We start from the raw sequence: 22369 nt of genomic DNA on the forward strand, positions 1-22369 counted from the left end.
CAGGGATGAGCACAGGACAGTGTGACTCATCACTTCCTGTAGTGATCACTGATGTCTCATTTCCTCCTCAAATCAGTGTGTAGTCAAGTGTTACAAAATTAACCAGACAGCATCTCTGTATGTTCACTGATCTCACATTCTATTATGCCCATACACATACGGGCACACCCGAACAGACCCACACACATGTGCACACATACACCCAAACGCACCCCCACACATACACCCAAACACCCATATGCACCCACACACACACCCAAACGCACCCACACACCTAAACACCCATACGTATCCCTACACACATGCACATACACCCAAAAACCCAGACCCACCGACACACACACACACACACTCAAAACACATCCATGCACACATGCACATACACCCAAACACCAACACGCATCCGCACACACAAAAACACCTATATACACACACACACACACACACACACACAAACGCACCCATACACACACACACACACACACACACACACACACCTGCACACCAAAATACCTAACAACACATGCACACCCGTACACACACCCGAACCCAAACACGTACACACACCTGCATACCCAAACACCCACACGTACCCTTACACACACCCGCACACACAGACACACACATATACCTGGTTAAATGAATCTCTATCACAGATCATCCGATCATGTGCATTCATCCCGATTATTTATCTAAAGGTAGATCCTCAGACGAGAGACAACACAGGGTAATGACTTTTCATTTTATTTACGTCCTCGGATCCAATACACAAAGCGACGACATGGCTTGCTGACGACAAATAGACAAACACGAGTGTTCAAAAACGAACAGCTTTATTTTCCCCGCTGACATGAAGCACCATCATGAAACAAAACTGCTCTTTTTTCTGTTTTTCTAAATATACACTGAATATTCCTGCTTTAGGGAATTGAAAAACCTGAGCATTATGCTTAAGAAAGACACACACACACACACCTCTACCACTCCTGCAGTTTTAAACTCGACATGTAGGCGTGTAATTGTCATTTTCTCTCCTGTCTAGACATAAATAAAAAAAATAAATAATAAAATAAAAATCAGTACAAATAAATGCTGTGTGTTTAATAGCATCTCCCCAGTGAGATGTGGTGCATCAGTGTGCTGTGTGTGTGTGTGTGTGTGTGTGTGTGTGTGTGTGTGTGTGTGTGTGTGTGTGTGTGTGTGTGTGTGTGTGTGTGTGTGTGTGTGTGGTCAGGAGTGGTTCTGAGAGACGGAGCAGAACTGGGCACTTCTTCCTAATGTGACATGACAGGGTTGTTATATTCACACACTGAACTGAGGAGGTCAAGCGAGGACCCGGGGTCGCCATCGGGGCGCTTTAGTTCACGCTTCAGTAGTGACGTGGCATTTAGCGCCTGAGGGGTGGGGTGAGGAGAGGGGAGGGGCGGGGAGGTGAGGGGAGGTGGCAGAGAGATCTGAGCGAATATTAAACAGAAATTTGGACTGATGTGTGTATCAGGGAGAAAATTTCTGTGACCTTCATCACCACCTCTATCTGGCACATACACACACACACACACACACACACACACACACACACACACACACACACACACACACACACACACACGCAGTCATGACTGACAGCATGCACAAAGATGTCCGGAACATCTGAAGTGCGACACGTTATAAAGAAGCCCGAAGAAAAACAGGTGAGAAGATAAACAAATAAACGGAGGGCTCCTGCAGAGCGGAAGCTGCACCTGTTTACTCGGCCTCTGTTTACACAACGCTTTTCATTCCTGCCTCCGCCGTCTCGTTCGTTCTTTGCCTTTATCTCTGACAAGTTGTCACACACACACACACACACACACACACACACACACACACCACCCTTTTGTCCTTTTTAAATCCCATGAATTATTCAAACCCCTCAGTGCTTTCTCTCTCTGTCTCTCTAGCTCATTCTTTGTTTCTCTCTGTCTTTCTCTCTCTCTAGCTATTTCTGTATCTCTCTCGCTCTCTCTGTGTCTTTGTCTCTATATTTCTAGCACATTTTCTGCTTCTCTCTCTCTAGCTCTTTCTGTGCGTCTCGCTCTTTCTCTCTTTCTGTGTCTCGCTCTTTCTCTCTTTCCGTGTGTCCCGCTCTTTCTCTGTTTCCGTGTGTCCCGCTCTTTCTCTGTTTCCGTGTGTCCCGCTCTTTCTCTCTTTCCGTGTGTCCCGCTCTTTCTCTCTTTCCGTGTGTCCCGCTCTTTCTCTCTTTCTATGTCTCGTTCTCTCTCTTTCTGTGTCCTGCTCTCTCTCTTTCTATGTGTCTCGCTCTCTCTCTTTCTATGTGTCTCGCTCTCTCTCTTTCTGTGTGTCTCGCTCTTTCTCTCTTTCTGAGTGTCTCGCACTCTCTCTTTCTGAGTGTCTCGCTCTTTCTCTCTTTCTGTGTGCTTCGCTCTTTCTCTCTTTCTATGCCTCGCTCTTTCTCTCTTTGTGTGCCTCACTCTTTCTATGCCTCGCTCTTTCTCTCTTTCTGTGTCTCGCTCTTTCTCTCTGTGTTGCTATAAGTATCAGTAATGTCTCAATAATGTCTCTGTATCAGTAATATCTCAGTACTGCTCATAATAAAACTTCTAATCTCTTTGCTATGACTCTTACACATTAAAAGTTGTTGTAACAGCTGTTTGTTGACTCCAGGGGGTGAATATTTATGCATCCGGAGATTTTGAAGGTTTTTATTTACATCTGTAATTGTGGGTTTCTTTAGAACAAGGTGCTTGTGTAATGATTTGTTTGTGGCTGACGTGGCGTTTAAAGGACGAGCGACAGGAACGACGCCTCCAGATAAACGGGTGGTGCCGAAGACGACCAGCTTTTATTGACGTGCGCGATCCACTCCAGTGCATTAGGCTGAACTTTGCGAGGGCGCGCCAAGCCTGCTAATTAAGGACCCAGTGCAATCAGCATGCTGCAACAGATTGTGTACACTCATGTTGAACTGCGTTCGGCTCTCGGAGCGCCGGATTAATGGAAAGATTGCTTTGTGGCAATTACACTGTAAATATGGAGGAAAAACAAACGCTCGCAGGTGTGAGGAGGAAGAGGAGGAGGAGGAAGAGGAGAGTGTGTGGCGTTTCTTCCTTTGTTTATCGACGGGTCAGGAGTGAGGTTTGTGCTGCACTTTGAGGTTAACACGATTTTAGGAGCCGTTGAGAATTCCCTCGAAGGTTTCTCACACACACGCACACGCACACACACACACACACACATGCACACACACACAGAGCGAGACAGAGAGAGGGGTAAAATAAGAGTCATCTCCTTCTCCACAGTGTTAAGGAGTTCCAGCAGGCCTCCCAGCCTCGTGATGATGTTTTCCCCTCATCGTTCTGACATTTCCAGCGTGACTGCAGGGAGAAGCGACTGCTGATCATCTTTATTATTTCCCAGGACGTGATCTCTAACCCTCCTGCCGCGACCAGAGGGCAAAGCACAATTCTGTCCCCGTGGGCAGCGGCTCCCTGCCTGCTCTACACGCTCTACACTAACCATGATTTTTTTTTTCCTGCAGCTTCAGAAAAACAGGAAGCTGAGGACATTCACGTAAAGCGCTCCACGCTCCACTGACATCAACTGAGAGAAATCCAGGGAACGGTCATGTGGTGTATTTCCACGGGGGCAGGATTTAACTTCACGTCCTGTACTCTTAAAGAGCTTTATGTAAAGCGTTAAACATGATGTTTAAAAAAAAAAGAGAAAGACAGACAGAGAGAGACAGAAAGAGAGAGACAGACAGAGAGAGAGATTATGAGAGAGAGAGAGAGACAGATGAACAAAGAGAGAGAGAGAGAGAGAGAGAGAGACAGACAGACAGACAGAGAGCGAGCGCTGGTCTGAATCCACCAATAGGAAGACGGATTAGGATAATTGACAGCTGCAAATGGAGACAAATGAAGGTCAGACCAACACGATGACCTGAGAACATCAGAAATGAGGTGATAAGTAGGTCACATGGTTCATCAGCTCGGATGACAGCAGCAGCCAGTAATCTTCAAAATTCACTCGACTGGTGTTAAAGGTTCAGTGTATCAGCTGTACGACGGGTCATTAATTAACCAGCGCTGATCTACATGATAACGAGCTGCAGCAGCGCCGGTGGACTGCAGGTGGGAATCTGAACCGCGGGAGAAATAAAAACTAAAATAAAATAACCTTGGGTGACATATTTATGGCTGGCTAATGGTCTGTGGAAACCACAGAGAAACACGATCCCAAAAGGATCGCAGGAGAAAGTGAGAAAGTATAAATATTTATTTATTTATTTATTCGCAGTTTGCTCCGTTCTGCAGAGTAAAGTAAATCCACACTCTGGCGTTTTTTTCCTCCTTCTTGTCGCCGGCAGGCTTCTGCACAACGTCCCCTCTGGGCTCGTCTGCTTTCGGTCTGATCAGGCTGACAGTGTGTGTGTGTGTGTGTGTGTGTGTGTGTGTGTGTGTGGGTGTGTGCGCGCTGTAAACAAGACTTCTGAAAGCACATCCGCTCACCTGAACTCTTCCCTCTGCATACATGATTATTTGTTGTTGTGTGTTTTTACCCAGCGTGTGGGCAGGAGCATGTAAAAAAAACTCTGCTTATTGTTACGTATCACTTGCAAAGCAAAGCTCTCAAGGGTGGACAGACGCTCGTCGGAATCAACAAAAACCCCACGTTCTTCATGAATACGCTCTTGTGTATAATTGTATAACGACATTTTGTCACCGCGTTCCACCCACACGCGTGCGTTCGGTCGCTCGGCAAAAACGTTTATCCGTGATTAAGTGTGTGATTAATCTCATTTGCCCGTTTGCTCACCGTTATCTCCGTAAAGCTCTTCCATTTCTATTGCTTTTATTTATTTCTTCTGACGTCTGGGGAATATTATTCAGCGATGAACCTCGCCAACATCCTCGCTGTGAATATTACACACAGAATAATCTAAATGACAGCATCTCAAAGGCAGGTACGGACCTCTCGCTCAACAATTCTGAGCTCTGGTCCTCGATTTGAGAGACTTCGCTCTCTCTCTCTCAGCGTTCTCCAGGCTGATGGATCAGAACATTGGTTCATTCTCTATAACTGATTGGTTCATTCTCCATAACTGATTGATTCATTCTCCATAACTGATTGATTCATTCTCCATAACTGATTGGTTCATTCTCCATAACTGATTGATTCATTCTCTAAAACTGATTGATTCATTCTCTATAACTGTAGCCCTCATCATGGACGTTCAGTGACTATAAATGGATAAAAAGCATCGTGTTCCTTGACATCCATTACTTTACCTATAAAAGATCAAATGATTTTTTTATTAGTTATTATTTGTTTTTTCTTTTGAAAGGATTTTCCAGTTTTCAGGTCAGATGGTAGAATATTGGGTTGGATTCAAGGTCGGTATTGAAAGTGATTGCAGGCACTGCGTGTTGTTTGTGCTCCGTAAAACACCGTGAGTGATCGCAGGCGAGATTGTGTTTTGAAAAACAGCCCCTGGATTTTGTTTCTGTACACAGTTTAGTTTCCAGCAGTATGAGCTTTTCGCAGCGTGATTGACTGCCGCCGCCGAATAGTTGTTTTGTTTTATAGCTAGACGGAACCGACACGACGTCCGGGCAGTAAACGAAACTGTGGCTTTACGCCGACGTCGAGGCTTCTGATCGGTGAACGGAGTAAGCAGTGAGCTGACATTAATTGGCGGTCTGCTAGTCAGTGCAGCACTTTGTAACCCGCAGCTCATAACATGCAGAGGGAGGGGCGGCTGTACGGTCCCCCATAAACCCATCCATCTGTCTCTCCCTCCCCCGGGGGCCTCCATATTTCTCCATTAAACGGGACCACAATCTGTCTGCACCCAATTTGTACCCAGGACTCCATCTCACCTCGACACAAATAACACGGCTCTGTGGCGCTCTCGCGCCGTGAGCTGCACGTTAGGTAAGCGGCGCTGCTTGGTTTAATGTGTGCACGGCTCGGAGGGGGAAGGAGGTGGGAGGATGAGGCAGGGGCGGTTTAAGCTTCATTAAGAGATGGTAGCGCAGCGTTTAGAGATGTTAAATCAAGAACGCTGACTGACATTTGGTCCCCTGTTCGGGTTAAAGCGTGAAACCTCCGGCGCCTTCTGCTTGCGGTCAACGTTTTTATAAAAACGGTGCAAAAAAAAAAAACGGTGTGTTTCAGAAGCAGCAGGTAATAAACAGGCACCTGCACGACTTCCTACCTTCATCTTTAATGAAGGTCTATTAATTCCAGCATGCTGATGATCGTGTAACTGGCACCTGATGGGTTTCCTTCTGATTTCAGGTGCAGCCCATATTTAGATGTAACCTGGAACAGCTCGTGTGACTCGGCTTATCCTCGTGGCTCTGCGGCTGCAAGGCTCGAGCGAACACACCCCAGAGCGGGTGCTTCATCTATCAGTGTCAGCTCTAATATTGTGTTTCCTGCAGGGCCCCGTCGGGCAGGTAGCACGTTTGTTTACGCCGGTTATGCTCTTAGACGTGTGTACTCACAGGGCCTCGCCAGGCGCTGCTCCCTGACATCTACCTGCCAAAGCGTATAAAAGCAATTTCGCCGTTACATGCATCCGGACTATTAAAATGGCCGCACGTCAAGCTATATACTCTCTTCCTGTCAGTGATTTTCATCCAGGCCTTTGTAATGCAGCCCCCCCCCCCTTCCCCCACTCTTGCTCTGAATCCATTATGCACCACATGTCAAGTCCCTTTTCATTTAAAAAGGCACGGTTGTGCCTGTCTGAAGGCGAATAATCGGGAAATTAGAATAATATAATGCAACGCAACAACTGTGGGTTTCCAGCATTTTAGTACTTAATTCAACACCGGATCTAGAAAAAATCTATTGAACTGTTTTAAATGTGTTAACCGATCTCAGACAACCGTCTCTTACTCGCTGATGTTTTCCTTTGATGAGCTGAATTGGGCTCTTAAACGAGCAAATCGTATTAGGACAGTAATGACTCTCGTGATCTACTTAAAATCTACTTTTTAAATAAAAATAAATGACATAATACGAGACGAGTACAGAGGAAAAAATACAGTACTAATGTGTTAGAAGTGGAGGAACGGGCGGAGGAGGGCCTCCTTAAAAATGTTGGTGTGAGGCCCAGAGAGAGAGAGAGAGAGAGAGAGAGAGAGAGAGAGAGAGGTGTTAAAGGTGAGTGTGTGTGGATGCAGCTTGATGAAGTCTAGCACCTTTAAGATAACAAGGCCAAAATGACACGATGTTTACTCACAGCCGATGTCTGAATTTGTGTGTGTGTGTGTGTGTGTGTGTGTGTGTGTGTGTGTGTGTGTGTGTGTGTGTGTGTGTGTGTGTGTGTGATGAAAATAGATGTTTCCCATTATCAGTAAAATTGTCAATAACTTGATACAATTCATATGAAACCAACATGAAATTTCTGTGCAGGGCTAATAATACTGCACAGATCTCTCTCTCTCTCTCTCTCTCTCTCTCTCTCTCTCTGCAGTCTGTCTGTATATCTGTCTCTCTCTTCTCGTCTGTATATCGGTCTCACTTCCCCCATTTGTCCATCTCTTTCTCCCTGTCTACACATCCCCCTGTCTCTCTCTCTCTCTCTCTCTGCCTCTCTCTCCCGGTCTGCCTCTCTCTCTCCCTGTCTCTCTCTCCCTGTCTGCCTCTCTCTCTCTCTCTCTCTCTCTCTCTCTCTCTCTCTCTCTCTCTCTCTCTCTCTCTCTCTCTCCCTCCCCCTGTCTGTCTCTCTCTCTCTTGCACTCTCTCCAGATCTTTCCATTTGTGCTCTAGTGATTTTGCTCCACCTTCCAGAGAAGTCAGGATCATTCCTCATCAGTAATGATATCATCGTCATCATCATCATCGGAAGCCTCGGCCTTCTCTCTGGCCAAGTAGCCGGTAAATTGATTCCGATTACGATCGTCTCAGCACAGGTGTAGGATCGGAGGCGATTGAAACTAATGACATCTATTTATTGCCAATCAGCATGTAATTTTCTCCCTGGCGACAATAAATTGCAGATTCGGACAGACATTGTGGTGAAATATGGGATTTTTTTTTTTCAGGATGAGGGTGTGTGGCTGATGGAGGACAGCTTGATTTTCTCGTTATATTTTTTTCCCCCATTGCAAATATCCTTCACCATGGTGCACTGGGGTGTGTGTGTGTGTGTGTGTGTGTGTGTGTGTGTGTGTGTGTGTGTGTGTGTGTGTGTGTGTGTGAGAGCACGTAACTCGACCTTCCCATGATATAAATTGTCGATTTGTGTTGTTAGTGTTAGTTGTTAGTGTTAGTCCCATGTTAGTGGTGTGTGATTAGCGTTATAAATGCTAATGAATGCGGGTCGAGTGTATATTGACATGTAGAATGCCACAACGTGTTTAACGTGACACAAAGAGGGCTGCGACTCATCAAACTCGTCCATCTTGGAATATGGACTCAAACCTTTAATGTCTTATTAACACCCGAGCCCCAGCTTCGTTATTCCCTCTCCAACAGACTGACTGTGACACAGTGGAACAAACAGGAAGCGCCACTTTCCCAGAACGTTGTAGTGATAAATTCAAATAACTCTCATTCACTCACACACTCACACACTACGGACAATTTTCCAGAGATGCCAATCAACCTACCATGCATGTCTTTGGACCGGGGGAGGAAACCGGAGTACCCGGAGGAAACCCCCGAGGCACGGGGAGAACATGCAAACTCCACACACACAAGGCGGAGGCGGGAATCGAACCCCTAACCCTGGAGGTGCGAGGCGAACGTGCTAACCACTAAGCCACCGTGCCCCCCTCACCTTAACATCATGAGGATAATTTAGAGATTTGATGCGAATCAGATCCGGAATCAGCCGTGAAAATGAATCCGTCTTTCACTAAACGGTGTTATTTCCTCCTGCCTCGTTTGTCTAATTAAGAGATTTGAAACACATCTACTTTTATCTGAAATCTTCATTAATTAATTGAATTTGCCCTCAGACGGTATCGCTCGTCTCCTTGGTCGTGGTTTAACGCTCACTTGACCTGAAACAGACAGAGGGCAGGGGAAGGACTGCTAGGTTGCTGTTACACTTTAGACGTGAGGAAGGTGCCTATTGATTTATATTTTTGTTCCTCCTCGTTCTGTTCCCTCTTCAGAATAATAAGATAATGAAGGCCTGGATATCGGGAGCACAATGTCAGTGAGAGTCCTCGCTCCTGCGTCGCTCGGCCAGCAGATTAGCGCGCTCATCACGTAAAAAGTGCCCATTGATGAGCGCATTGATATGCAGCGGGTGCGGCGACTCTACCAGCTGCCATATAATGAAGAAATTCCCATTCTGCTGCTCGGGCTCTGGCCTGATACATGCGTACTCATAAGTGTGGAGAGGTATTCTAACCAACGCCGTGTCCTAAATCATTTCAGCTGGAGGACAGGATGTGACGCCCGAGGTTTTCCTCCACAGGCGTTTTTCCACAGAGCTCCGACGTGACTGATACGGATTAAGAGTCTTGGCACGGACCGGGAGAACACACCAGGATTACAGTGCAAAAGAAATGAGCGGGAAATTCACACGTTATGGCTCGCATCGTAGGTATAAGACATCTCTTTCAAATAGCGATCACGAGAAGTAATCCGAGAAGATGATCGCGTGCCATGAGTCAGTGCGGACGATCAGACCAGACGAAACTTACTGTGTCCGGCCAGATTTTCTAGTTTCTCCTAAAATAAAAGCAATGCTGAGAACATTGGTCATCTCCAGCTCTGCTAGAGAACCAGCATGATTCCAAATCACCGATGCCTACATTTACACCAATAAACACCAATTCCAGAGGACATTGTACTCTATGTAACGGCTGCCACCGATCATCTGCGGTCTGAGGCACAGAAAGTGAACAAACTGCTCTTTTTTTTCCAATCTTCACCCAGTCAGTTTGGGTGAATCTCCACCCACCGTGGCATCAGATTCCTGCTGTCGACTGACGGGGGCAAAACCTGCTGCGACCTTCTGCTGATCTCCTGATACTTTTCCGTGTTGTGGTTATTCCATGTTGTGTTGTTCCATTCCATGTTGTGGTCAAACCTTTTAATTGTGAAAATGATCCACTAATCACATACAGCATGTATTGTATTAATAGTAGCCGAGGATTGTGTAGTTGGCCAGCTGAAATTCTAAAGCCAGACTAGAAAGAAGGCGAGAAGTGGAGATGGACGAGTTTCTCGTCTGAAGGTCATGTGAAAATTTTAACAGCCTTTTAATATTGCTGTGCCGATGCTCGCTGCTATTTGCCAGTTATTATTTTTGGTGATTATTATTTTCTCATCCCAGAACTATGCCTTTTCAAAACTACCCTCCAGCCCAAATTACTTCCCAGTTTTTCTAAGAGCACAAGCTGAACAGAGCTATTACGATCCAACACGCTGCTGGCTTCCTGCCTGACCGTATTACACGTCGGACTGGAAGACACGCTGCGTAAATGTCACGGCCGTCACTCCGTCTGCCCGCTAACAACCTGCTGCTTTACATTATACATATATATATGAGATATATAAAGACAGACCAATGAGTGAAAAGAATAATCTGTACAGATCCTGTGTGTGTGTGTGTGTGTGTGTGTGTGTGTGTGTGTGTGTGTGTGTGTGTGTGTAACTGAAAGCCAAAATTCTGATCCATCGTCTCATGTTCATCTTTTAACTCCAATCCTGTAAAAATAAATAATAAATAAAAAGAGAGCGGTCACCTTTGGATATTTTTTTTTAAAGAATCTACTATTCACTCAAACCCACCAAGGCCCACCGAGTGTGTTTATGTGTTTTGACAAAATAAAAGGTTCCAGAAAGGGTTCGTTCCCATCAGAGCACATCAACAAGACCTTTGCCCGTGTCAAGGCCTGTGATTAATGTTTGCTCTGCGCTCTATAGCTTAGTGGCTCTAAACGGAGAAAAAAAAAAAAAAGAAAAAAGAAAAAACTCATTCTGCTTTTTCAAAGCTGCAGCAAACTTGTATTTCAAACCGTGTTAAATGGCGTTCAACATACGAAACCTTTTCAGAAAGCTGGAGTTAGGCCAAGCGTCAGGGATAATTCTTTGCCGCTTCATTTCATTAAAAAACACAAAGTGTTCGAAGGTATTCAAGGCACCGACGGAGGCTGGAGATAAATAATATTCGCGGTATGAATCATAAAATCCAGCAAAAACCTTTTTTTTTTTTAACCTTCATTATATAACATGAAAAAACATGACACCAAATTCTTTATAAATTCATCTCCTTTACTGACAACTACTTTTTATTTCCTCAAGTATTAATTATTTTAGAAAATGCCAAGATTTATACTGTACCTTCTTAAGTGCAGTTTAAATGCATGGATGCACGAGACGGTAAATAGCTTGGAACGTGGATGTGAAAAAGTTTGCACACCCATGAAGATCTTGGGGATTTGCGCATGAATGTTTTGTCGTCATCTGGTATTAAATGACTCTGTGCCAGTGATTATCAACGTTCTTGTCTTCCTCTTCTATACTTAATGACACCTATGGTGGTAATTAGTAGATTTTTTTTTATCCCTAGTGCATTAAATTATATGAGGATGGCTTGATTTTATTTTTTAAGATTGCACTGCAGCGACATCAACAGATGTATCTGATCTTTGCTGTTAGCTACCAATTTAAGGAACCCTGTGCTCGGGGGGTCTAGGACAAATAAAAATCGTAGAAACAACAAAATCTTGGTCAAGGTCACGGTGGATTTAATTAGTAACCCAGCAGTAAGATCTGGTCCACGTTAAAAAGTCGTGTCATTGGGTTAAGTCTTCAAAACCAAGGGCTTGGGTTTCCTGACAACGCCAAAAGTACAGCTACTAGAACTCAAAAGTTCGCCAAATTCCCTGACAAAATATGGCTCGCTGCACTTCTGACACACTCACTACTCTGACATCTCTGGTGCCCCGCCATCTCGCTATGTGTCAGAGCTTCAAATGAAGCTCTCGCTCTGGGAGATCTCACTCATTCGCAGTGTGTCTCGATTCTGTCCTTTCATCTCCGCCTGTCTACAGCGTTCGGTCGTCCTGAGCCTTGTTAGAACACACTGTCATCCTGAAAACGTGTGCTAATTGAGGTGTCAGAGCACACGAGGGATCCGTGTCTGTATGAACGCCGAGCCAGAGCTGAAGGGCTCGGGGGAAACTTTTCAGGCTGGTGCTTTGAATCTGTGCACCTGAATAGATGAAGTTTAGACGGTATTAAACTGCAGAAATGTCAAAACATCATGTTGATTAACTTTCTAGAGATTAGATAAGTAACAGGTTTTGGATCGGAAGCACACGTTGATTAAATAAAACTGATAAGAATATTGGAAATTAATCAACTTCGGCGTGTTAACGGTAACGACACTGTGTTTAATTTTTACATCCTGTTACTGAAGTAGCTCCAGGGTTGGATGCTGGGTTCTCTTTCCTGTTCCTTTTTTCTTCTTCTGCTTCTTTATACATGACACCGACACCCCTTTAGTTGTCGTGGAAGGCTGCTAATTTGTTGAAAGGTTGTGTTAGATGCCAAAAAAACAATAAATGGGTGGTAATTGAATGAAAAACCCCACTCGAGGTCCTGCTGGCACGACAGGTTGATGGGACGAGATGCCATCGCCATTTTCCTAAGTGGCCATTAAGAGTCTTTAAATTGCCCATTGCTCTCAATAAGGTCAAACTGGTCAAATTCTAACACACACATAGGGCTAAGAAAGCAAGCCAACTCTTGAGTCTAGAACAATCTATACCTGGGTTGCCCGATACCAGGAATTTCAGCAATGCGGCTTTTAATTATTATTATACAATGTCCACCATTACTTGAGTAGTTTAGCTGCGAACACATCGAGACATAACCATTTAACAAACACACACCGTTCATCTTGATAAGAATGGCTAAAAGGGTTAGGGTTAGGGTTACATGTGTCTATATATACACACACACACACACACACACACACACACACGCCTGTCAGTGTATGTTACAGTATAAATAGAGTAATAACAATGTGCCAACATCATGAATATCTGCTGCTAAGCCTCAGTGTTCTTTGCTGTGAGCATTGCTGCAGTTGCTATGATGCAGGGTTGCCTGGTTAATGAGAACGGACTGCCGGTTTGTTTCTAACCAGACTAGTGGGATTGGATTCCCAGCGTTTCAGCTGGAAAAAAAGATTTAAAACTTAGATATTGTCTTCTCACTTAGAACCAATGAAGCCTTAAGAGGTTTTGATAGTAGATTTGGTGTAATATATACTGGGCTTTGGTGTAGTGTGTACTGGGCTTTGGTGTAGTGTGTACGGAGGTTTGGTGTAGTGTGTACTGGGGTTTGGTGTAGTGTGTACTGGGGTTTGGTGTAATATATGCTGGGCATTGGTGTAGTGTGTACTGAGGTTTGGTGTAGTGTGTACTGGGCTTTGGTGTAGTGTGTACTGGGGTTTGGTGTAGTGTGTACTGGGGTTTGGTGTAATATATGCTGGGCATTGGTGTAGTGTGTACTGAGGTTTGGTGTAGTGTGTACTGGGCTTTGGTGTAGTGTGTACTGGGGTTTGGTGTAATATATGCTGGGCATTGGTGTAGTGTGTACTGGGGTTTGGTGTAGTGTGTACTGGGGTTTGGTGTAATATATGCTGGGCATTAGTGTAGTGTGTACTGGGGTTTGGTGTAGTGTGTACTGGGGTTTGGTGTAATATATGCTGGGCATTAGTGTAGTGTGTACTGGGGTTTGGTGTAGTGTGTACTGGGGTTTGGTGTAGTGTGTACTGGGGATTGGTGTAGTGTGTACTGGGGATTGGTGTAGTGTGTACTAGGGATTGGTGTAGTGTGTACTGGGGATTGGTGTAGTGTAAGGCAGGGGATTGGTGTAGTGTGTACTGGGGATTGGTGTAGTGTGTACTGGGGATTGGTGTAGTGTAAGGCAGGGGATTGGTGTAGTGTGTACTGGGGATTGGTGTAGTGTGTACTGGGGATTGGTGTAGTGTAAGGCAGGGGATTGGTGTAGTGTGTACTGGGGATTGGTGTAGTGTGTACTAGGGTTTGGTGTAGTGTAAGGCAGGGGCTTTGTGTAGTGTATACTGGGGTTTGGTGTATTGTGTACTGGGGTTTAGTGTAGTGTATGGCCTGGTTTAATGTAATGTATGCTGGCGTTTGTTGTAGTATATAGCAGGATTTGGTGTAGTATGTACTGGGGTTTGGTGTAGAGTATGGCAGGGTTTGGTACAGTGTATACTGGGGTTTGGTGTAGAGTATGGCAGGGTTTGGTACAGTGTATACTGGGGTTTGGTGTAGTGTATGGCAGGTTTTGGTGTAGTGTATGGCAGGTTTTGGTGTAGTATGTACTGGGGTTTGGTGTAGAGTATGGCAGGGTTTGGTACAGTGTATACTGGGGTTTGGTGTAGAGTATGGCAGGGTTTGGTACAGTGTATACTGGGGTTTGGTGTAGTGTATGGCAGGTTTTGGTGTAGTGTATGGCAGGTTTTGGTGTAGTATGTACTGGGGTTTGGTGTAGTGTATGGCAGGGTTTGGTACAGTGTATACTGAGATTTGGTGTACTGTATGGCAGGGTTTGGTGTAGTGTATACTGGGCTCTGGTACAGTGTATACTGGGGTTTGGTGTAGAGTATACTGGGGTTTGGTACAGTGTATACTGGGCTTTGGTGTAGTGTGTACTGGTCTTTGGTGTAATGTAGAGCAGAGTTTGGGGTCTGATGTAAGAAGAAGAAACAGAAACAGCCTGCACTGTGTCGAGTGCTGAAACACACCTTTCCTCACATGATGAAACATAATGCATCTTTCTCCTGGGTGTGTTACTGAGGCGCTTGTTTCTCATAATGAACAATCGGAATGACATTCAGATCTGACGCACAGAGAAGAACGCTATCTATCAGAAAACATTCTCCGAGGCCTGCTAATGGAGATTAATATGGAAAAGATGAAAGGCAATGTGTAATGGTGCATCGTTCAGCCCCAAAAGGCATCCTCTACAGCACGAACAATAATTATAGAAATACACAGCGTCTTGTTGCACTTTAACTTCAGATAATTACTGCTGAGAGAAGTGAGGCTTTTTATTTATTGCTTTGCTTTAGTTCAAAGCTTGGGTGTGGGTAAAAAATTATCCAAAAAATATTTCTGATTGAAAAGTTTCTTAACAATAGTGACGCATCTGTTCAAACTAAAAAATTAATGCAAGGTGGTTATTCCCAAAAAACAAACAAACAAAAAAACAAAAACATGATTAATTAGAATTATAAACTACTAATAAATCACTAATAATATTAATAACGAATTATTTAATCGACAGCCCTATTTGGAGTTTGCATTTATTCCTTAACAATAACATCATTAGTGTTGTATTTCTTTTTAACTAACTGGACACCCGGCAGCTCAGGAGGAGGTGGATGAGAGCGAGAGGATGAGTGTGGGGACGTGTGCTACGTACAATTCGGCGAGTGAAGAGTTCTGTGAGTCAGTCGACCGTATACAAGATCCTTCCAAACACAGCTGGTCTCGTAGCTTAAATGAGAGAAAGGACGGCAGGAGAAACAAATGTTTTTACAAGCCTGGCAATTGCTTCTTGTTATAAGCATCACTTTTTGTGGTGAGCATCCTCATCCTAAGGGCTTCGTGATTACATCTCAGCTGCTGCAGGTGCGAACGATAATCGCTTTCCGGCATGCACTTATTGTGTTCTCTAATCATGACTCATTCACAGCAAATTCTTCACTTCACTCTAATGGGACGTGGGAGGAGGGCAGGCATTTTTAAAGAAGCAAGAGTCCCATAAAGGGCTTCCCCCCCCCTCTTTGGAGTTTAAAAACCTTTCAGCAAGGCGTTCGCATGGCAATCTGTCTACATTTAGTGGTTTCATGCTGTGCTGTTCGGTTCAGCTTATTAGCTATGGTTATTATACCTCCTTTTAAATCACGTCCAATCGTGTTATGTTTCAAAAGCTGAGCACTGACTGGAGAATTATATCTCAGGATTCTGGTTTAACAGATTGTCCCTTTAAAACCCGCTAAATTAGACGAGGATGATTCGTCAGAGACGCGTCGGATTGACGTGAGGGTTTCGTTTTTGTTTTTTTGATAAAAGCACACAGAAGCTTAAAACACAACCGTTCCTGCTTGGGATTCCAAAATAACAGTAATCTTAAAATAAAAAAGTGACGTAGCAACATCTACAGGGTAGCAGTAGCGGTTGTGATGTTTGGCCCATAAAGACAGAGAACAGCTATCAGAAACCTGTGCAACCCCAAGAAGCACCAGATATTTGTCTGTTTTGCTGCATGTTGAAGCATTTATTACACTGTGAGTCGTTTGTATTTCAGTGGATTTAAACAAAGCTTCACTTGTAGTGTTTCACCACTGAATATGGAATAAAACTCTTTTTCTCCTCAGATGATGGCATTGAACCAACTGATGGAGGTGAGTCAAATTTGGAACGAGAGCTCGACCCCATTGCCAGCAAACATGACACCACGAGGCCGCTACACAAGACGGCAACAGCGTTTCCACCGAGCCACCCATCCAACCTGAAAGGCCTTCTGCTCCATGAGACTCTGCTCACTAAGAACTTTGAAGGAGACCAGCAGTTCTTTAGAGATGGTCATCATATGGAGTCACATCCAACCTCCCCAAGACCCCAAGAACCGGGAGATCCACTTGGATCGTCTCATGTGGTTCCACATGAAGATGCACCAGCTTTCTCAGACATCGCTACTACGGTCATGACAACGGTCAGTCCTACCAGTCCTGGGAAGCTGATCTCCGTTGGCAGAAATGGGTCCAGCAAGAGAAGGTTCGAAGGAAAGCTGGAGGACTTGGGAGGTAAAGAGGTTATGGCTACCAGTCCATCAAGAATTGGACAACAAAGAGCTTTACCAAAGGCTCAACAGCCTTCTAGGGTGGGTTCGACAAAAAAAGAAGTTAGGAAGTGGATTGTGGGAAACCCCACAGAGATGGATGGAGATACAACCATAACAAGCATCATCCACACCACAACAGTAATCAGCACTATGAGAGAACAAGGTACGTGTTAGCGTGCGCTGGCCAATCTTGAGCTTGTGGTGCAGGCTGTGTGACGTTCTGCATGCTTTCCCCATCTCGTCTGGGTTCTCTGTTTAACCCCAGGCTCAAAAACATCCCGTAGGTAGATTTGGTTACACCAGATCACCCAGAATTGAGAATGAATGTGAAAAAGTCATCTGAATTCCTCAAAATCCATCAGAAAAGCAAATGCCTGGCTTAGCGCAAAACAATTAAGCTTCTCTGTCCAATCCAATATAAATATAAAATCAATATATAATATAGAGCACCGATTGGTGATATTTAATGAGAACTCCTACTGTAGGATTATCTTAAAATGAATTGGATAAGAATAACGTGTAGCGTCCACAACCACTCAAAGTCTCCACAAAGTCTCCACAAGGTGAAAGTTCTAAGTGTTTGTCTATTTGGCTGATCTGTATGTGCCTCTGCCTTTTTCCAGGTCAGTGCAGCATGAACTTGACAGACGCCGAGGGCTACGTTGAGATGCCGCCAAGCTCTGATTCATTCGACACCGCTATGGATTGCACGTTCTATGTGAGCGTCTATCTCGGATACGGGGTTGAGATTCAGGTCAGGCCTTTTCTTCTCATCTGCTGCGTGTGGTTCTTTTCTCTCCATGTAACACACGATGCGTCTTTATTTGTAACTATAGCTGATCGTTTCCGAGTTTCAGAGGCACTAATTAGCAGGGGTTACTCCAGTCGGTCACGCACTTCTGTAAGGTCAATAAGCTAATAACTCTGGAAAATTAAACACCTTGAGTATGCAGACGACTCGCTAGATGCTTTATCAGCGGTCTGTGTGTTAAAATCGGCGTTAAGAGACGTTACTTTGTGACTTCTCAATTTTGCGCTACAAAAATAAATAAATAAATAAAATCTGCATTTCCAGGAAAAGGTTTTTAAAATGTCTGGCTTCATTACTCCCAAGGAATGAGACAAACCCATCATCCTGCGAAGCCTCAGTGCACGGCTCAGAGGAAATGGAAATGCAGCAGAGCTTCTGATAGAAGCTGTTGTGGGTTTTATGCAATCATGTGGAACTTGTTATCTCTCTTGTCGAGAGCCCAACCGCAGTCAATACGATACTATTGAGCAGCGGCAGCAGAACAAGTGGCTAGGCATGTAATTTTGGATGTATCAGTAGCGATGGCAGAAAATAGGATTTAAATCCCATCGTGACGCGAGAGTGAGGAAGTTTAAGACGGAGACAGATAGAAATTGAGTGGTTGTGCTGAAGAACGCTGACTTTATCCACGTTTTTCTGTTGGGGATACAGCTTTGGCGGGATGTGAAATATTCTCGAGCAGTGTCGTCGTGGCATGCCTAATGTTGGAAGTCTTCTGCAATCGCTTTAACTTAGGAAAGTATTCTGTAATCCGGGTTACCTTCGTACCTGCTGATGCGGTATAGGTAATTCATTTCACACGAGATCGAGATGTTCACCTTCACGAGGCTCAACAAGACTCAAAAAGGCCATGATACCATCATGGTAGTAGTCAAGATCAGAAGCAAAGGCTAGGCACTGGGTTCTTCTGGTGGTGAACAGCTTTTTTTTGGATGCATGGCACATTGGAATGTAGGAAGATGTGAAGTCTGCATGCTAGAAGCCGTTCTGATGCGAAGGCGAGATAATTACACCTAATGTTTGATTGACGAATAAAGCATTCGGTCTCTTCGCTCACCGCCACGAGAGAGACGTTTCCCTGCACAAATGTTTTGAAGTAATATCTGTTTGTCTGATCTAGAACCATCATAGGCACGACAAAAGCAAACAATTCAAAATGGATGGATGGATGGATGGAACCACACACTCATTGGCCACAGACACACCGTCAAACCACCAAATATCTGTAGAATCCTTGGGAATCCTGGGGTACCTGCCTTGTGTCTCAGAGGACATTTGTCTTTTAGAGAGGAAATGGGACATTGTATGAAAATATAAAGCCTTCAGGAAAGTTTGTACACCAAATTAAAATCAAAGAAAAAAAAAGACTAAAACTTCACGCCCTGGCTGTAAGAACTGTTAAGCCGGTCCGACGCTCCACTCCAAATCAATATCGAGCAGAATTTCTGCACATTCAATTTTTTGAAATCATAAAAAATTCAAAAGTATAAAAAAGGAAACCAAGTGGTCTCATATCATCTTCGCTAATATCTTCTGTTAGCACGGACTCGGCATCTCATCGGGTTCACACCGGCAGATGATGAGGAGTTGATTGGAGAAGCTCTCCTCGGTGTTCGCCCTCAGCTAACAAACTTGCGAGTCGCTGTGTTATGATTGCCCGTTTTGTTTTCTGCCCTCCCTCCAAAACTGTCTCAAAATTAATTGCATACATTTACTCGTTCGCTGGCATTTGTAATTCCCCGAGCAGCCAATTTACTGCGTGTGACTTTGAAATGTGTGAGCTATCTCCACGCTGCTCTGGAGAGCTACGATAAGTCCAGGGCACAAGTGGGTTTGTTTGAATATGGATTTTATTTTTATTTTTTTATTTGTTTGCTGAATTCTAAGGCTTTTGGTATTGTACTTGGGATTGAATGAAGCTTTGCTTTGTGAGTACAAACTCTAATTCTGGGATTTTTCTCTCTTTCTCTTTGTGTGTATCTGTCTCTCTCACAGACACATACTGCTATAGGCTTGGCTTTAGACATGCTAGCTATCAATCTCTCTGGCTTCTTTACTGCCTCTGCTTAAGCTCGCTGGCTCTCGGCTCTCAGCAGGCATTTGCGGTGCACCAGAAGGAAAGACAGGGGGAGGGAAGGATGGACAGCTCTGAAGTCAGCTAAACTCCTGCTGCTCAAAAATCACTGCCTTGGTTTTACTTTCTTTTTTTTTGTACTTTGTATTATGATTTGTTCATGAGTAGGTGATGTAAACAGGAAAGAAAAGTTATTTGACATTCAGAACAGCCTGCTTTTAAACACAATCGCTCAGACAGGATCATTCCAACCTTTTGTAGAACCGTAAACAACAACAGCACCACCACCACCACCACCACCAGGGTTCATAAATTAGAGGCTGAGGGTGACTTCTTTCCAGCCCAGAATGTAGCTTCATGATGTAGAAAGATAAAGATAGAACGCCCGCTAGAAATTTTGGCAGCGTTTCCTAAAAATGAACAGAGATAGATGGACAGAGACAGACTGACACGACTCCAAATTTATTGCCAACCTTCATGAAAATGAGCACGGTGATGGATGGAGACAGCTAGAGATAAAGATGGACTACAGTCCAGAAATACTTCATGAACCTGAGAGACAGAGCCCCAAAAATATCGGCACCCTTTTGTAAAAACGTGCAGAGATCGATAAATAATATACAAACAAACCGAAAGATCGATGGATGAATAAATAGATGGATAGATAGAGAAAAGAGGACAGCAGACAGATGACCCTTCAGATATACTTCATGAATGTGACCATGGAGGGCCATGGCTCCAGAAATATTGGCACCCTTCAGGAAAATAAGCGCAGCTCAATATATAATAGGCACACAGACGTACGGAATGAGAAAGAACGGACGATCGACTGGACCAGGACGACAAGTAGAACGATGGAGAGTACAAATGGACAACCAAACAATAGATAGCTAGATATATGGATACAAATAATTAGCGCTAGGTTAAGAGATAGAACAATAGACAGCAGTAGAGACCAGTAATACAAGAGATAGAATTATGGAACACTGTAGTGTCTCCCTTTCCATACAGCCCTGTAGAACTCATGCCCAGATGCATTACAGGTGGATTCGCCTCCTCCTTAGTGTTTGACTCGGAGGTGAATTTCAGCCGATGAATCATGCATCCGCCGTGTACGGCTGGATATTCACCAGAGAACGGAGGGGTGCAGTAGCATGGCAGGACCTCTGAATACGGATCCCGTTGCTAGTAGAGACAGAAATCTAAAGCACAGTGCTGTCTAAGTTGGGTCAAGCTGTTCACCTTTCACTTCTTATTATTAGACCTGTTCTTATACTGACTGTTAGACCTCCTGGTATATTCGGAGATTTCAGCTTAGCTGCCACTGTGATTTACACCCACATGTAGAAGATATGTACGGACGGAATGTGCAAGGTGTAATGCAGGGAAAAGCCAAGCGAGAGAGATTTCCTCTAACACGTGTGTGGTTTAAAAAGAACAACAAGTGAACGAATGAATACATGAACAATGTGTACGTACAGTAATTAGCTGTCAATTTCTTCATTTGCCTCAACCTACACTGTTTAGCTCACAAGCACCATTTGTATACAAAAACATTTAATTTAAATCGGTTCGCGTGTATAATTGGGGCTTTAAGATTAAGAGCGGTGCAAATATAAACATTTGGTGTAAAGGGCAAAATGGTGGGTGTTTTAACACTAGTACGAATTTGCCGCCTGCTCTGTAACATTCTGTCAATCAATACACTAAACAAGCTAAAGATGTGCTTAGCATTGATGTTCTTCCCAAAAAAAAAAAAAATGGTCACGCCGCCGTGCCGTGAATATTAATTGTTAATAAAGCCACACGCCCCCGACTGTGTTCTGTGGAAACAGGGATGACTTTGTAGACATGAATAGCGCTGGACTTGTCTATGGAGTAATCACCCCTCCGCTTGACCTTCATTAATTCCCTCGGCGTGGGATCCAGTAAACAGGCAGACAACGAACGAACACAAGCGCCCTGTGCCGGGGAGAGCGGTTCATTTATCACTAGCCGTCAGATAAAATTAGGGATAGGGGCGTGAGCGTGACCGCCGTCCCCAATGTTGCTCTGCTCTTAGGAAGCTGATAAGGCTTGATTAAATACAAGCCACTGATGATGCAGCATGTTGAAGGGCACCCTTGCATGGCCTCCGTACTCTAATTAGATTTGCTTTTCTGAATGCCCCGTTTGATGCAGAACATGCTTCTGTCAAGCCTAAATACATGTGGTGGAGGTCGTTGCTTCACTTGAACACATTCCTTAAGAAGTTTCATAATGGTGTGGTTTTTTTTTTTTTTTTTTTTTTTTTTTTAAATTCCATTCAGGAACCAAGAACAACAAAAAATGCATCAAGGTAACTGTACCGAGTTATTGGGGGGAAAAAAATAGGCATGTTTTGATCTGGCTGTTGTGTGCTGTTCATTTTGTGCAGACTATTGAATTTGTCGTGGCACCTTATGGTGTAGGAGTGTCCTCTATGTGTTAGCATCTGTTCATCCTTTTCCCATGAGAAGGCCGAGGTGGTGTGTGTATTCGCTGCGTTAGTAACAAAGTCAGACAAAACAACGGCTGTTTTCTACCACACGTTCAAAAACAAAACGTATAGACTTCCCATTTCTAGATTTAGTTCTTAA

General features: G+C 44.2%; 1 protein-coding gene across 3 annotated transcripts in view; it reads left to right on the forward strand.

The window, feature by feature from the left end:
• sez6a (seizure related 6 homolog a) overlaps positions 1 to 22369 on the forward strand; it is a 91056-nt gene that overhangs the window by 24904 nt on the left and 43783 nt on the right. For all 3 annotated transcript variants that reach the window (XM_027158694.2, XM_027158696.2, XM_027158695.2), the window contains exons 2-3: positions 16400 to 17029; positions 17490 to 17620. In XM_027158694.2, the coding sequence (XP_027014495.2) occupies positions 16400 to 17029; positions 17490 to 17620 (761 nt within the window). The remainder of the gene's footprint in view (positions 1 to 16399; positions 17030 to 17489; positions 17621 to 22369) is intronic.

Source organism: Tachysurus fulvidraco, chromosome 20, assembly GCF_022655615.1.
Source record: "Tachysurus fulvidraco isolate hzauxx_2018 chromosome 20, HZAU_PFXX_2.0, whole genome shotgun sequence".
In the NCBI taxonomy this organism is placed as follows: Eukaryota; Metazoa; Chordata; class Actinopteri; order Siluriformes; family Bagridae; genus Tachysurus; species Tachysurus fulvidraco.